Consider the following 16,097-nt stretch of genomic DNA (forward strand, 5'->3'; position numbering starts at 1 on the left):
ACAGAAAGGGGCAGTATAGACGATATTAAGCAGATCACAGGTACTCAAAACCAATGATACATCTTGTTAGGGATATCAGCAGGTAAATAAACCCAGAGAAAAGTGCACAGCATGAGGCCTTTAAAGAAAATGACAAGTTTAAATTCTTTCAAAGTTGATGCCAACACCGATTCAAACGATTCCTTTGCCAAAGCCATCTTGTCATGTTTTTCACCGTCGTAAGAATGTCGTCATCACGTTAAAGACCCCCTGCCATGAAAATCGTGTTTTTCGTGCTTTCCACATGTTCCTGTGGCATTTCTCTTGTGTTAGAGGACATATCAGCAGAAAAGAAAGTGCAAAATTGCATTTCTGAGTTTTTCTGCCTTCAAACTGCTGTGAACCAATGGCAGACGCAAACTGGCCGTTTCAGGGAGACAACAAGCTCCCGCCCCGCTCTGCATCTGGCTCAGAGGTGAAAGGCTTGGTAGCTTGGTGTAGCTGTCAAGGTATAACAGGTATAGCTCACCTGGTAGAGCAGCTTGCACCGTGAGCAAGGACTATGTTCCAGTCTGGGATCGAATCCCAGTGTGGAGTTTTACGCTGAACGCGCTGAATCGGTAATTGTACAGTGTCCAGCTGTCAGCGAGCGGGGTGGGGGTGGGTGCAGTCTCCGCCCACCCTCCAGAGGCGCATAGCTAATGAGCTGCTGGTGCTGTGCAGAAGGAGAGCCCTGGGAAATGGCACAGGTTTGGTGATCTTGGCTAAAAACTTCATAATCACAATTTAAATACCACAGAGAATGTTTCAAAATAACCAAAAAGGGTCGCAGGAGGGGGACTTTAAGCCCGCCCAACGACTCTCTAACAGATAGAGCGCTGTGATTCGAGACTCAAAAAGTTCCTATGGCTCGTTTCTAGACCCACCTACGGAGCAAATATATTTGCTGCCGCTAGGGTGCAGCTAGATTTCTAGGCTAATAAATCCATGCATTTGGGATGTTATAGTGAGTCCCTCAGATACATATTTAGCTGCCAGAGGAGCTGCCGTCTCTGTCTCTCTGTCTCTCAAAGTCAAATCTTTTCTCTGTTTCATGTAAACAAACAAATAAAACAAACAGTAGGAATAAATAAAGTGCTGAGAGGTGATTGGTCACAGCTGCAGTGGCTTTTCAAAATAAAAGACTGTGCAGGTTCAAAAGTTCAACGACAACAATCGTCTGTTTGTCCTGCGTCTTGGTTGGTGTTGAGTAGACGAGGTCGTTGGTGCAGCTTCACGTCTGCACTCGGCTGATAACAGACAGTGACATCACCACGAGAAGCCCCCCCCCCCTCCTGATCCTGAGTCAGCTGTTCTCACTGTCTGATGATGTCACAGTGCATCATGAACCATGTGACCTGCTCCACTCCACTACGGCAACAAACCATTTTAACATGTAAAAGTCAGACTGGATATGTGTTGCAGATGTCTGTAATTCACTTTTGCCTCGTCGAAAAGAACATTTCAGATATCCACAACTACATTCTTCCTGTAGGACAAATGACGTCACTTTAACCTTTCATGTGTATGGGGTTTGTCATTACAGATATAATTCAGTTGCAGATATTCACTATGTGAATTACAGATATCTGTAACTGAATTACGACTAGTACGAATTCCAGGTTGAGATATCTACAGTTTGATTCTGACTAGTCATAATTCCAGTTCAAGATATCTGTAATTCACCTCAATTAAAGATATCTACATATCCCTTTTCAGATATCTGCAATTAAAGGGATAGTTCACCCTAGAATGATATTTCGCTCATTATCTACTCACCCTCATGTTGACTAAGGGCTGGAAGAAGTTTCAGATTCCTCCGTGGCTTCTCTGAGTTACAGGGGGTCTCGGCATAGCAGTGCATGTCCATATAACGGTTGCAAAGGGACACCGGAGCTCTTCGTAAAAAAACACACACAAAAAAACATCCAAATACCTCCATGATGCTCGTATGTAATGTCCGTCTTGTGCTGAAGCCCCAAATTGCGTAATTGTCCCGAAAAAAATTAAATAAGTCTATATTTTAAGCTTGTTTGTAGCGGAAGCTTCTCGAAGCTCCTCTTCCTGGTCCGTCCAAATCTCGCGTGATTCGCAGTAACCGCACTGACGCATGCTGACGCCGGCGCAAATCACGCGAGATTTGGACGGACCAGGAAGAGGAGCTTCGAGAAGCTTCCGCTACAAACAAGCTTAAAATATAGACTTATTTAATTTTTTTCGGGACAATTACGCAATTTGGGGCTTCAGCACAAGACGGACATTACATACGAGCATCATGGAGGTATTTGGATGTTTTTTTGTGTGTGTTTTTTTACGAAGAGCTCTGGTGTCCCTTTGCAACCGTTATATGGACATGCACTGCTATGCCGAGACCCCCTGTAACTCAGAGAAGCCACGGAGGAATCTGAAACTTCTTCCAGCCCTTAGTCCACATGAGGGTGAGTAGATCGAAGCGAAATATCATTCTAGGGTGAACTATCCCTTTAAGTTTTGACTAGGTGAAATGACGTTGTAGATATCTGTAACAGGAATTCGTACTAGTCGTAATTCAGTTACAGATATCAGTAATTCACATAGTGGATATCTGCAACTGAATTGTAGATATCTGTAACGACAAACCCCATACACATGAATGGTTAAAGTGACGTCATTTGTCCTAGGAAGAACGTAGTTGTGGATCTGAAATGTTCTTTTTGACTAGAGGCAAAACTGACTTACAGATATCTTGAATGAAAAATCCAACTATTCAAAATGTAGTTACGACAAGTCAGAAAGACGTTGTTGATATCTACAATGTTAATTCCAGAGAGTCAAACTTAGCTTTTAAATGTTAAAGGGACAATGAGGAGTTTTGGAAAAGCGAAGTGTTTTCACACTTATGAGCCTCCGCACCGTGAGTTTCTTTGACCGGCGCAAGACAGACTCATGTTTTCATTCATCAAGAATTAAAGTCAGAGGTTGGAAGACGATCACATACCGTCGTAGTTCCCACCATAAACGGAGATTCGGCGGCGTTATTCTCATGACTCGCCACGAAACCGAAAGTAAAGAAACGCAGGTCGGCTCGCCCAGCATTTCCACCACCACTAATAATAACAAAATAACCATAGAGACAAAACCATAGATTTATCTAAAATGGACCATTAACAAGTGGTAACGGAGATTCATCCACGTTAATATGAGACTTTTTTATTGTCGCGGAATTTTTCGTTCTGCCGCTGGAGAAACTCCTCGTTGTCCCTTTAAATCTGCTTGCCATACTCCACTTCCTGTCACACGCACACACACACGCATCTAACTGTTATCTATGGGCTGCAGACATGGGAGGAAAGGGGTGTGTGTGTGTGTGTGCGTGATGCAGCACCACACACTCACACACACACACACAGTATGAGTCATGATGCCGCTGCGCCATGACAACAGCGGACATCGTCCTCCATAGAACCAACAGGGACCTGAGGTGTGTGTGTGTGTGTGTGTGGTGCGTTCAGGTGTGTGTGTAGAGACGACAGGAGGAAGTGTTGGATGCGTTGACGTGGTGACCTCTAGGACCGGTGACATCACAGAGTGGGCGTGGCCTCAGACGGACGGAGGAACCATCAGAGCCACTTCCTGTCCAGGACGTCGGAGAGACGCTGTCCCACAGTTAGAGCTGCAACAATTAATCAATTAACCGCAAAATAATCGATTATTAAAGGGACAATGAGGAGTTTCTATTTGGTTATAAAAAAGTCTCATATTAATGTGGATGAATCTACGTTACCACTTGTTAATGGTCCCATTTTAGATAAATATATTGTTTTGTCTCTATCGTTATTTTGTTATAATTAATGGTGGAAATGCTGGGCGAGCGAACCAGCGTTTCCTTACTTTCGGTTTCACGGACGCTGCCCGGCGAGTCATGAGAATAACGCCGCCGAATCACCGTTTATGGTCGGAACTACGACGGTATGTGATCGTCTTCAAACCTCTGACTTTAATTCTTGATGAATGGAAACATTCTTGGCAAGACGTCCGTCTTACGCCGGTCCAAGAATTTCACCGTGCACGCGGAGGCTCATGGTAAATGTAGTATGAGAACACTTGGCTCTCCAAAACTCCTCGTTGTCCCTTTCAAATTAATTGTCAACTATTTTGATCTGAATCTAATAATCCGTTTAAGTAGTTTTTTAAAGAAAAAAAGGCAAAATTCTCTGATTTCAGCTTCTTAAATGTGAATATTTCTGGTTTCTTTGTTCCTTTATGACAATAAACTGAGTCTCTCTTTGGTTTGTGGACAAAACAAGACATTTGTGGACGTCGTCTGGTGGTTTAGGTTATGGTTACAACATTTTTTAACATTTTATTGACCAAACAACCAATCGATTAATTGTTTAAATAATCAACAGATTAATCAGTAATGAAACTAACTGTTAGTTGCAGCTCTACCCACAATCCTTTGCTGCTGCAGCAACATTTAAAGCCTCGCGGGTGAAGAAACATCATCATCATCACCCTCTGACTCCTCCCCCTGGGTGGATGGTGGGGGGGGGTTGGGGGGGTCGGGGGTGCAGACGTCCTTTGTTCTCAGAGTCTGTGATGTAACGATGATGTCATCGGCCCGAGCGCCATCCCATCATCACCGTCGTTTTGTGTCAAACGCTCGGCGAGGCAGAAAAAACTGGGTCAGGAGCTGCAGCCGGCGTTACCGCGGCAACGGGATCAGTAGGGCACAGAGTGGAGGAGAAGGGGGGGGGGCTGCTGCTGAGGCATGCTGGGAAATGTAGTCGTCTGCTCCTCCGCCATGTTTGATTGATCCGATCGATCGTTATCGATAAGACCGACATTGATGACATTGTTGTTAATAAAGTTTTCTGGCTCCTCCCTCAGGTTCCCGGCGAGGATGTGGCAGTGAGCTGGTGGTAACCATGGCGATGTTGGGCGGCGGCCAGCCGTGCGGCGGTCAGGACAACTGCTCGGCTCACAGCGAGTCCAAAGAATACTGTTACTCAGCGCGGATCCGCAGCACGGTGCTGCAGGGGCTGCCGTTCGGCGGCGTGCCCACCGTGCTCGCACTCGACTTCATGTGCTTCCTGGTGAGTCGCCACCGCCGCCGCACACACACACACACACACACACACACACACACACACACACACACACACACACACACACACACACACACACACTCGTTACATCACACACTGCAGCAGCACATCGCTCTGACCTCTGCTGCAGTGCATAGAGAGCCGAAGCGGAAGCAGGAAGTAACGGTGCCATGGGTCCTCAGTAGGGGTGCACCGAATGGCATTTTTTGGCCGAAACCGAATACCGAATAAAATCAAAACGCTTAGCTTGGCCGAATAACCGAATAATACCGAATACCGAAAGTGGTTATAAAGTTTTTAAATAAAATATTTTTTTTTACTTAAAGCAGAAGTAAGTGATATATTTGTGTTAATATAAGTCTTAAATAGTTCTATCTTCCGACAGCAATCACTTACATAGAGTGTTTGGTCTGAAACACGGGTCTGTCAGTCACTCTGCTCTGCTCTGAGCCGAGGAGAAAACATTTATCGTATCCTACAGTTTTTATCCAATGAGGAGAGAGAACGGCATGCAGGGCTGTGTGTGCAGCCAAGGGATGCGCCTGAATGTGGTGACGTAGGGACGAGGACTGTTATGGTGCGTTCAAGGCAACTTGTAACTCGTGTTTTTCCGACCTGTGAAGTGGTACCAGTTCGATCTGGTACGAGTTCACAGGTCAGAAGTTACGAGTGGCCGTTATAGTGACTTTCACAGGTAAAACAGGTCGGAGAAACACGAGTGGGTTGCCTGGAACGCTACAAAGTTGTGACTTGAAGCTGTAATTTACGGTTTCAAAAGCCTGCCTGGAACGCAGCATTAGCCAAAACGACCGGATCGCTTACTTCTGCTTTAATTTTCAAAGAAAGTAAATGTTTATTGACTATTCTGACAGTTTTTGAATATTCCAGTTGCTGTTGCTCATCAAAAAAGCACAACAAGTTTTTCATTTAGGCCTATTTAGCCCATTGTGAGTGCTGAAAGATATATGCAAGTACATTCCAAAAAAAAACAAATGTCTTTTAAAACAGTGGTTCCTAACCTTTCTTGGTCAGATTAGGCTACTAGACATTTCAGGTGACCTCATTTGAATTTCAGGTGACCCCACGTGGGGTCCCGACCCCAAGGTTGGGAAACACTGTTTTAAAAGACGTCGGCCACGGACGGAGTTGGCAACATGCTGGGACGAGGAGCTTTCGTTTCAACTGCTGCAGCCGTCTCTCCCTTTCGTAGCCTACTCAGCATGCTGTCAGAGAATAGACTGGCTCTAATGCTGTTCAGGGTGTTTGGTTTTTAAATGATTCATTAAAAGGCGCGTTGCTACGGGAACGGTCCCGTCACTCAGTCCTCTCAGTGGCCGTGTCTCCGCTGACAGGACGCACCGGGCTCTTGGAGCGACGTGCAACGGTGCGCGTGGTCGCTGTGCAGCTTCCCCCCCACTGCTCTGCTGTTGTTTTTCCAGCAGTAGGAGTCACTTACTAACAGTGTTGGGTAGTAACGCGTTATTAGTAACGCCGTTACGTAACGCCGTTACTTTTTCAGTAACTAATAACGTAACGCGTTATTTTTTTAAATCAGTAACTCCGTTACGTAACCAAACGCTGCGTTACTCCGTTCCTTTTGGTGAGGTTTTACAGCTGCACACACGTCCCATAACATCCTAGCAATCAATAAAGTTTCATTGAATTGAAAGAAAGACAGAGCGCAATGTGACACTGTGAAAAACAAAGCACTTTGCGGCCGCCATCTAGCGTCCCACACGTAATCAAACACGCAGGCTGCAGCCCCTGAACTGGGACACAGCTCGAGAGTCACAGCGAGACACACCAGCACCCACTCCACCGAGCAGCAGCGGTCGGAGTCCGACAGACGGACTCGAATTATGACACCTGAAACGGTAAACACAGCTGATCGATCGATAAAAAATTACCACCAGAGTGAATTTACTTCCGTCATTGAAAACAGGCTCTTGAATGTAACTCAGTCAAAGTAAGACGTATCCTCAAGATTTTTTTGCAGTTCTGTTAGGTCAAAGCTGCTGTACATGCTGACATCATGCAGCATGATAGTAAAATTTTACAGATAAAAATACCTTTTTTCATCAGCATCAGTAGCTACAGAACTGGGGGATTCAATCAACCTTTATTTAATGGGAGCATTGGAAAAAAAACGTTTTAAAGTAACGAAAAAGTTACTTTTTCAGTAACGCATTACTTTTTGGTTTAAGTAACTGAGTTACTAACTGAGTTACTTTTTTAATGAAGTAACTAGTAACTGTAACTAGTTACTATTTTTCAGTAACTAGCACAACACTGCTTACTAATAAAGCTGGGGTTTAAGCTGCCGTTTCGATCGCCGCGCGATCGCGTATTTATCAGCCTTTTTTTTTTTTTTTTTTTAATATTCGGCCTTGCTTTGCACTCATTCCACCGAATGCTGAATGTTGCTTTTTTTGCAATATTCGGCCGAATATATTCGGTTACCGAATATTCGGTGCATCCCTAGTCCTCAATTCGAAAAAAGTCTCCATACAAATGAACAAGAGTCCAAGTTTTATTTCGTGATCCGATTGAATTGGGCCATGAGAAAAAAATATGTCCTCTACCTGTTTAAAACATCACGTTTCATGAAGAGAAATCAGCAGTTTGTTGTAAAACTATTGTAGAATAAAATTCAGAAGAATCTGTAAGCAGAAAGACTACAGGTCGCGTAGGTGACGTCACACATCAAATGCCGCCCTTTCTTTCCCGTGTCAGTTGGTGACGTATTTTTTGTGGGACACCAGATCTGTATTCCGTGGAGCGGTCTTCACACTAAATACATTCTTTTACAATAGTTTTACGATAAACTAATGATTTCTTGGCATGAAATGTGATGTTTCCGCCACTGCCACACACACACACACTCGTTACATCACACACTGCAGCAGCACATCGCTCTGACCTCTGCTGCAGTGCATTGTGGGAGCCGCTGTCTAGTCGTCTCTGCTGTGTGACGTTCACTGACTGTTGGAAAGATCAATAGTGCAGGAACAGTCGCATGGAGCAGCCTGATGACCTCTGACCTCTGACTTACATCATCACACTGAGGCTGGAGGGACGAGACCAGGTCAACTTCAACAGGCAGACAGACCATAATACAGCTTTACACCAACATTCACTAACATAACATTGCTCCATCCCTGTTGGGTTAAAAACATACTTCAGATTAAGAAACAGTAAGAAACAGTTTCTTGCTATTTTGTACTTATACTTGGCTATTTTTTATTCTATTCTACACGTTTTGCTAACACTTTACAATACAGCATTAGTGAGCTTTAAATACTGAATTCATCATTTATAACACATGTATACTCATTAGTATGTAGTTTATAAACACAGTTAAAAATGTTTTTTTCATCATTGATAAGCACTGACTCTATTTATAAACTACATACTAATGAGTATTCATGCGTTAACTATTGCTTTATAGTGTGTATTTATCATAAAGTGTTCCCACTTCTTTACTGGTTCTGTTATTTCCTTGCACCGGCACCAGAGGAACTGATTTTGTTCCACCTCGTGTTGAAATGACAAAAAAGATCCCAAAAGAGTAAAAGGATTGATGTTCATGTTGTTTAAAGGGATAGTTCAACATTTTGGCAAATTGGCCCATTGCCATAATCCCTATAGTCATAGCAGTAGGTTCGTTACCTTTAATTGTCGGTGTAAGCTATTTTTAGAACGGCGGAGCAGAGCGGTGAGCTGCTCAGAGCTACACTACGGAGACTCATGGGATTTCTTGGTTTCCCTCATCAAACTCATCAAATACACAATCCAACAACCACACAACGCTCTGGTGGACAAGTTGTGAGCTGCACATTCACCACGCTATGAGATAATAACACAACGTTACCAGACAGAGTTGTTTTAGAGGGAAATTCATGCAAAACTGCTGATGTGCGTTGCGTTCAGTTTTTCATCAAGCAGTCTCTGAATTTCCCTCTAAAACAACTCTGTCTGGTAACGTTGTGTTATTATCTCATAGCGTGGTGAATGTGCAGGTCACAACTTGTCCACCAGAGCGTTGTGGAGTTGTTGGATTGTGTATTTGATGAGTTTGATGCAGCAAAACCAAGAAATCCCATGAGCCTCCGTAGCGTAGCTCTGAGCAGCTCACGGATCTGCTCCGCCGTTCTAAAAATAGCTTGCACCGACAATTAAAGGTAACAAACCTACTGCTATGACTATAGGGATTATGGCAATGGGCCAATTTGCCAAAATGTTGAATTATCCCTTTAACTTCTGGACAAGCAGCAGTTTCCCACAATGCACCTGCTGGACAAGCACTAGTGTGATCTAGCCTCGTAAACCAGCCTCTCGCGGAAATGCATTTCATTTCATTTCTCAGAGAGTCTGGACTCATCCCCCCTCTAAGCGTTTGGGGTGGGCGGGAGCTGGGCGGGAGTAGTAGCATTGACAGACGACCCCATTCAGCCAATCAGCAAGTTGGTGTAGTGACGGGGCTTTGCACCAGTCGGTCCCTGATTGGCCAACGTGCTGTGTCAATCACAGCGGCGACGCTGATTGGCTCGGCCTTCTGAGGGTTTCAGGCCAAACGCTTACAACGGGGATGAGGCCAGACTCTCCCTCAGAAATGAAATTAATTGCATTTCCGGGAGCGGCTGGTTTACGAGGCTAAGTGTGATCCAGACCATGATGCACTGGTGTCTCTAACAGGAAGTCCTCCTCTCTTCTTCAGGTGCTTCTCTTTGTCTTCTCCATTCTACGGAAGGTGGCGTGGGACTATGGCCGCCTGGCGCTGGTCACCGACGCCGACAGGTAACGACTCATCACACACACACAGCCGGCTGCCGCCATGTGGGGGCGGAGTCATAGTAGTAAACCTCTCTGCCCTGTGATTGGCTGGAGAGGAGAAGAGGACTTTTATTTTGATAGGTAGAGCGCAGGTGTTGTTGTTTACCTGTTGTCCAGGTGTGTGACACATGGAGGAGGATCCTGATCAGGTTTAACAGCCCAAGAAGAGACGATGTAGTGGTCTCTGATTGGCTGACAGTGACTCTACTTCCTGTGTGTGTGACCTGTTGGTTTGTGTCGTCCTTGGCGACGCCTCTCTCCCTCTCTCTCTCAGACTGAAGAAGCGTTTCAGCGACCTGGAGGAGCAGGAATAGTACGTTGCTGCTGCCGCCATGTTTGACTCGTCTGCTAACACCTTCCTCCTCCAGAGTTTTGCTCTCTGATTGGTCGATTGGTGCACTAACTCCTCCCCCCTCTACATTTCAGTGTGTGTGTGTTGTGTTTGTGTGTTGTGTGTTTTGGGGGGTGTTGGTGCCACAACTACAGATTAGAGATGCACCGAATATTTGGCCACTGAAAATTTCGGCGAGCGTCTGTTTCCTGTCAATCGTCACGGAAACAGGACGCTCTTTTATTTTATATTTTGCATTGTTTCACCATTTTGTAAATGATTTATTCTTTGAAGCATGAATGTTAATTTAAGGCAAGGCAATCAAGGCAATTTTATTTGTATAGCCCGTTTTTACCAACAGTTTGTATCAAAGGGCTTTACATCCCATCATAACAACATCCTCCCTTAGACCCTCACATCCACTGAGGAAAAAGTCCATAGAAAACCCTTTTAACAGGGAAAAGACATGCAATAGATGTTGTCTACAGACAAGAAAACAGTTTATAACACAGAATGTGGAAAACATGGAAATTATTAACAATAATTGCAGTGCCTTGATCTTAGCGAGCTACACAGCCATAGCCATAAACGCCACGGTAGGCTACTAAAAAATTGGTAAAATAATTTCTTTCGGTGTTTCAGTTTCCTGTTTTCGGCCTTGATTTCCTAATTTTCGGTTTCGGCTGAAAATGTTCATTTCAGTGCATCTCTACTACTGATTTTTGTGTTTTACTATTGAATTTTGCAAAATGAGCAGAGACACCTCCAGGCCGCCGTACCGCTGAGGAGAGAGACGACAGGAAGTAGCTGATCTGTGTGTCACCACCAGTCACCTCACACACGCCACCACGACTCACCTCTGTGTGTGTGTGTGTGTGTGTGTGTGTGTGTGTGTGTGTGCATTGAAACGAACAGAGGGCGTCTCTGCTGCTAATGTGATGCTAACAGGTGTGATGCTAACAGGTGTGATGCTAACTCTCTCTCCGTGTCACTGAACCAGCCGCAGACGAGACAGAAATAGCTATGAGCCGGTGAAGAGGTAACGCTCCGTCTGTCTGTAACCGTGTCCTCACCCTGTGACGTGCTAGTTAGCCTGCTAGCTAACCCCCCAGCTAGCACCTGGGACAGGTCAACTGTGACGTCATCCCAGTGAGGTCACAAACCCCAAACCAGCCTCACTACACACCACAAACCCCCCCCCCCCCTCTCCCCCCCAGTGAAACGTTGCATTCAGGGACATTCAGGAATGAGGAGTTGACGTAAACACAGCGTCACGCCGCGCCCCCAGAGATTACAACATCCTCCTTGTTCCGCCATTTTGAATTTACTGGCGCCGATCGCTTCTACTGTAGGTACTTCTACAGCAACACGTTCATTGTTTTTGCTCTGGTCTCATCTAATGACGTGTTTCCACCGACTAGACTCGACTCAGCTCGGCCTTTTTGCGTTTCCATTCGGTAAAAGTACCTGGAACCTGGTAGCCAGTAGCCTACCTCTTCGATAGTACCTGCTCGGCCGAGGTTCCAAAATAGGTGAAGAGGAACTAAAATGTGATTTGGTCAGAGAGTTGCCACAGAGTTGTCACCAGCGGGGTAGCATAAAAGCAGGAGTAGGAAAATTATTTTAAAGACAAGACCCTAAGATGAAAAGAGGAGAGCTGGAGGCAGCAGCCGATGAATGGCCGGGCAACCTCCGTCGTCGTCCCGTGGAGAAAGAGATCTGAAGACGTTACCTTCAGCTCTCTGAATATTCACCGCTGGCTGATATACAGTCATTCCTTCTGGCAGATAAATATTGGTCTTTTACAACTGTAACAGCCACATTAGTTTGTAAAGTGAAGCTTCAGGTGTGAGTCGAGTCGGGCCGGTAACGCAACATAGGATGTAAACAACTGTTCCAGTTTCTCCTACGATTGGCAAAGCAAACGTAGAGACAATGGGGTGCGTTATTTTGGTTTTCTGAAATAGAAAAGATTGGAGGGAGTCAAGGTCCCTGCACCAGTAGCTCATAGGGGTCTATATCGTTAATATCTAGGATCTTCTCCAAATACCTTTGCTTAGTGGTCACATTTCGGTTTCCCCTGTAGGGATCCCATGATGAGTGAGATTACAGCTGGGAGTTCAGTGTAGGCTACATCTAATGAGCTAATGTAGCTCACTGAGCCAACGACGCACAAAGATTAGAGGCATGGAGACCTGTGAGCCTTAGAGGGAAGACTTGACAGCTCAGGAGCTGCTCCTCATCTCTGACGTTTCCAATCAGTCTCTGTTTTAATAAATATAAATATTTATTATTTATTTATTAATAAACAGCAAGGCATTGTGGAGCTGAGATCTGAAAACATGTGGTTTTCTGTCTGAGGTCCATTGTCAACGTCCACTTCCTGTTAGCTCCGTCTGTGTTGAGTTCAGTGTTTTGTTGGAGGATCCAGAGGAACTAACCCATCAGCTTTCTGATGTCAAAGGTCACAGAGCGGCTACATGCTAACAGCTAACACTCAGCTGACCCCCCACCCCCGTCTTGTCTCCACAGCGTTGCCTCGGCGATGCACTCAGAGACACCCGACCGCTACGAACGCCTCACGTCCGTCTCCAGCTCCGTCGACTTCGACCAGAGAGACAATGTAAGGATGTCTTCATCTCACTGTGTGTGTGTGTGTGTGTGTGCCAGTCAGGACATCAGGTGTCAGGTTACTGTTGATCTGTTGTTAATCCAGTTTAACACTGAGCGGCTCAGAGCAGGTCAACCTGAGACCACCGCTCTGAAGCTCCGCCCACTCACCTGACCACACCCCATTGACAGGACCTACAAAGACAGTTTAGAAACCAAGACGCTCCACTCTGAGTCAATTTCCTGTCTCAGTGTCCCGTGGATCTCTCCATGACACCGTGACTCCGCCCCCTTTAGGAGACCAGCAGACCGTGACTCCGCCCCCTTTAGGAGACCAGCAGACCATGACTCCGCCCCCTTTAGGACCTTTAGGAGACCAGCAGACCGTGACTCCGCCCCCTTTAGGACCTTTAGGAGACCAGCAGACCATGACCCCACCCCCTTTAGGAGACCAGCAGACCGTGACTCCGCCCCCTTTATGACCTTTAGGAGACCAGCAGCAGCAGCAGGTCTTGAGTCTATTGACTCCAATGGGAGAAGTGAACGTGAGCTCAGATTATGGTCGATTCTTTCGCTCCAGAGTCACTGAAGTAAATATTGGACTCATTTTATCACACGACACATCTCTTCTGAACATTTAGACACTGAAATGGGCAAATTTCAGACAAATCAGGAGAAAATGAACTGTCTCTGTCTCAACAACACACTCTCTCTAGATCTGACTCAGATCTCCTAGGCAACGTCAAACAAACTGCATGAACACCAACATTCATTTTTAAAATAATTTGCGTAATGTTAAACATGACTGTTAGCTTTGTAAATATTAATGTTGTCAGAAGAAAATAAAAACATTTCATTTTCCTCTACGACAACTTTTATAAATCCACACACACGTTCACAACAGGAGGTGGGGCGACGGGTGACCACTCCCACTTTAGGAGACAGGAAGTGAAGCTGTAACATTTCATATCATTGGAGCAGCTTCTCATGGGGCATCTTGGTTTATAGAGGATCTGTCTAACTGTGGACCTGTCTAACTATGTGTGTGTTTCCACCTGCAGGGCTTCTGCTCGTGGCTCACAGCCATCTTCAGAATAAAGTAAGTCTGGACTCTGTCGGTCACTTCCTGTTTCTCCACAGTCACATGACAGGAAACTAACCACCCCCCTCCTCCACCCTCATCCCTACTTGCAGGGATGAGGAGATCCGGGAGAAGTGTGGCGAGGACGCCGTCCACTACCTGTCCTTCCAGCGTCACATCATCGGGCTGCTGGTGGTCGTGGGCGTCCTCTCCGTGGGCATCGTCCTGCCTGTCAACTTCTCTGGAGACCTGCTGGGTAAGACGAGCTCACCTGTCATAGGCGTCTGCAGGGACAAGGGCGCCGCCATAGGTCCAATCCAACCGGAAGTTGGTCTTCTTCGTGTATCTTGTTACTTATTCTGCGCTGCTTTCAAACAGTAGATCGAAAAAACTACAGAGACGATACAAGGATACGATAGAGACAAAGAGATGGAACGGTAACATCATTATCTATATAAAAAGAGTGACAGGTTATGTAAGATACAATATTTACATTTAATATCAGGTGTAAATCGATGACATCAACGTAATTACTTGATTACATGATTATTTTAGGCTTCTGCTTGCGAACATCTCCGTTTTACATACTGTAAAAAAAAACGTGAAAAGACTTAAAGTCAGTTACCTAGTAAATTCTGCAGTTATGATAAAAACTGTATGTAACTGAAAAATAAAAAATTAAAATATTCCGTTTTGGAGCGGCGAATGGTGAATAATATACATGAAAAAGGACCAACTTCCGGTTTAGACTTCCGGTATGGGCCTATGGCGGCGCCCTTGTCGGCCATCTTCCCTGCAGACGGGTACTGTTGGGTTTGTGTCTCACAGTCTTTTCACCTTGTGTCTCACGTAGTCAGAATAATCAGTAAATATGACCTGCTGAGCCAAGGAGTTCCTGGACCTCCTTCTAAAGAAGGTAACGCTGTAGCTGGGTGTGGTCTCATGGTAGAAGGTGGCGTCCACGTGTCCCGTCCCTTTAGTGACACCTCCCCGTCCTGTGCCGTCACCCACAGCTGGACTTCCTCTACGTCCCACTTTCGTGATGTACACTGTCGTGATGTACTGTAGTTCAGAGGTGTTGAAGATCATGTGACCTCAAACACGAAAAAAACATGTACACACCTGAAAAGATGGACAGGTCCAGATGGTCGATGACATCATGGAAACATGTAACAGAGACCCTAAGACCTTATTAGTTATTCATCAGTGTACCTGTCAATACAGAACATGGACATTTAATAAGTGGATAAGATATAAAAGCAGGAGTTGGAAAACACATCTAAACTACTCAAAAAAAAGTTTGGAAACGTTTTTTCAGTCAATAATTTCTCCCCTTTAAAAACACCAATTTGTGTTGTATTTTATATCACTGGAGAGTATGATTAGACACCTTTACAACCAGGTACAACTTGTAAGAATCATACATCTGTGGAATGAGCAACACAGCTAAATGTTTGGGTAGCACCCCCCCAAAAAAAAATCAAAAATCCCCTGCAATATTCTCCCGTTGGTATTCTCTCTTGCTCTGAGTTGCTTGGTAGATTGGATGGTTGCACTCTCCCACATAAGGACAAAACAACACATATTGGCCATTTTGCTGTGGGACGACATCCCATTCCTCAACTGGGAGTTGTTGAAGGTCAACCAGTCTGGTTGTGTTGGTCACTCTAACTAAGGTACATCGTTGTACAGTTCTGTTACACAGAGTTACTCTGTGATAATCCTGTCTCTGTGGAGGAGAGCGTTGTTATCCTGGAGGATGGAGGTAGGTCCCAGATCCTGGAGATATGGGAACGCCACTGACTCAGAAACTCACTCTGATACCTCACTGAATTGAGATTGTCTTCAGTGATGACAAGTTGTTTTGGGGATTGTGGCAGATTTTTGGGGGGCGCTACTCATACATTTACCAACCAACCAACCAACCAACCAACCAATCAATCAATATCCTGTATTTAACCTAGGGGTGGTGAAAAAAATCGATAATCGATTAATCGCGATTATTAAATGACCGATTATGAATCGATTATTAATTTTCCAAAAATCGATTATTTATATTTTTCAATTTTTTTTAATTTTTTTTCCAATTTTTTTTTCAATTTTTTTTTTTTTTTTAATATTTTTCAAATTGTAATAC

The 16,097-nt window shown here is 44.9% G+C and overlaps 1 protein-coding gene and 1 long non-coding RNA gene across 6 annotated transcripts in view; both read left to right on the top strand.

The window, feature by feature from the left end:
- Positions 1 to 16,097, top strand: part of LOC146992510 (uncharacterized) — a 74,956-nt gene that overhangs the window by 19,029 nt on the left and 39,830 nt on the right. The gene's annotated exons all lie outside the window — the stretch shown is intronic.
- The window catches only part of LOC146992511 (mechanosensitive cation channel TMEM63B-like), a 38,510-nt gene that overhangs the window by 6,511 nt on the left and 15,902 nt on the right, over positions 1 to 16,097 (top strand). For 2 of the 5 annotated variants that reach the window (XM_085787199.1, XM_085787220.1), the window contains exons 2-7: positions 4,888 to 5,093; positions 9,823 to 9,902; positions 10,213 to 10,251; positions 12,802 to 12,892; positions 13,941 to 13,978; positions 14,074 to 14,216. In XM_085787199.1, coding sequence (XP_085643325.1) covers positions 4,926 to 5,093; positions 9,823 to 9,902; positions 10,213 to 10,251; positions 12,802 to 12,892; positions 13,941 to 13,978; positions 14,074 to 14,216 — 559 coding nt within the window. In that variant the 5' untranslated portion in view covers positions 4,888 to 4,925. Of the gene's footprint in view, positions 1 to 3,395; positions 3,479 to 4,887; positions 5,094 to 9,822; positions 9,903 to 10,212; positions 10,252 to 12,801; positions 12,893 to 13,940; positions 13,979 to 14,073; positions 14,234 to 14,788; positions 14,877 to 16,097 lie in introns of those variants that run through there. The other 3 variants (XM_085787237.1, XM_085787209.1, XM_085787228.1) reach the window with 3 other exon arrangements.

Source organism: Trachurus japonicus, chromosome 1 (genome assembly GCF_045865225.1).
Source record: "Trachurus japonicus isolate A0001 chromosome 1, Traja_1.0".
NCBI classification, from domain to species: domain Eukaryota; kingdom Metazoa; phylum Chordata; class Actinopteri; order Carangiformes; family Carangidae; genus Trachurus; species Trachurus japonicus.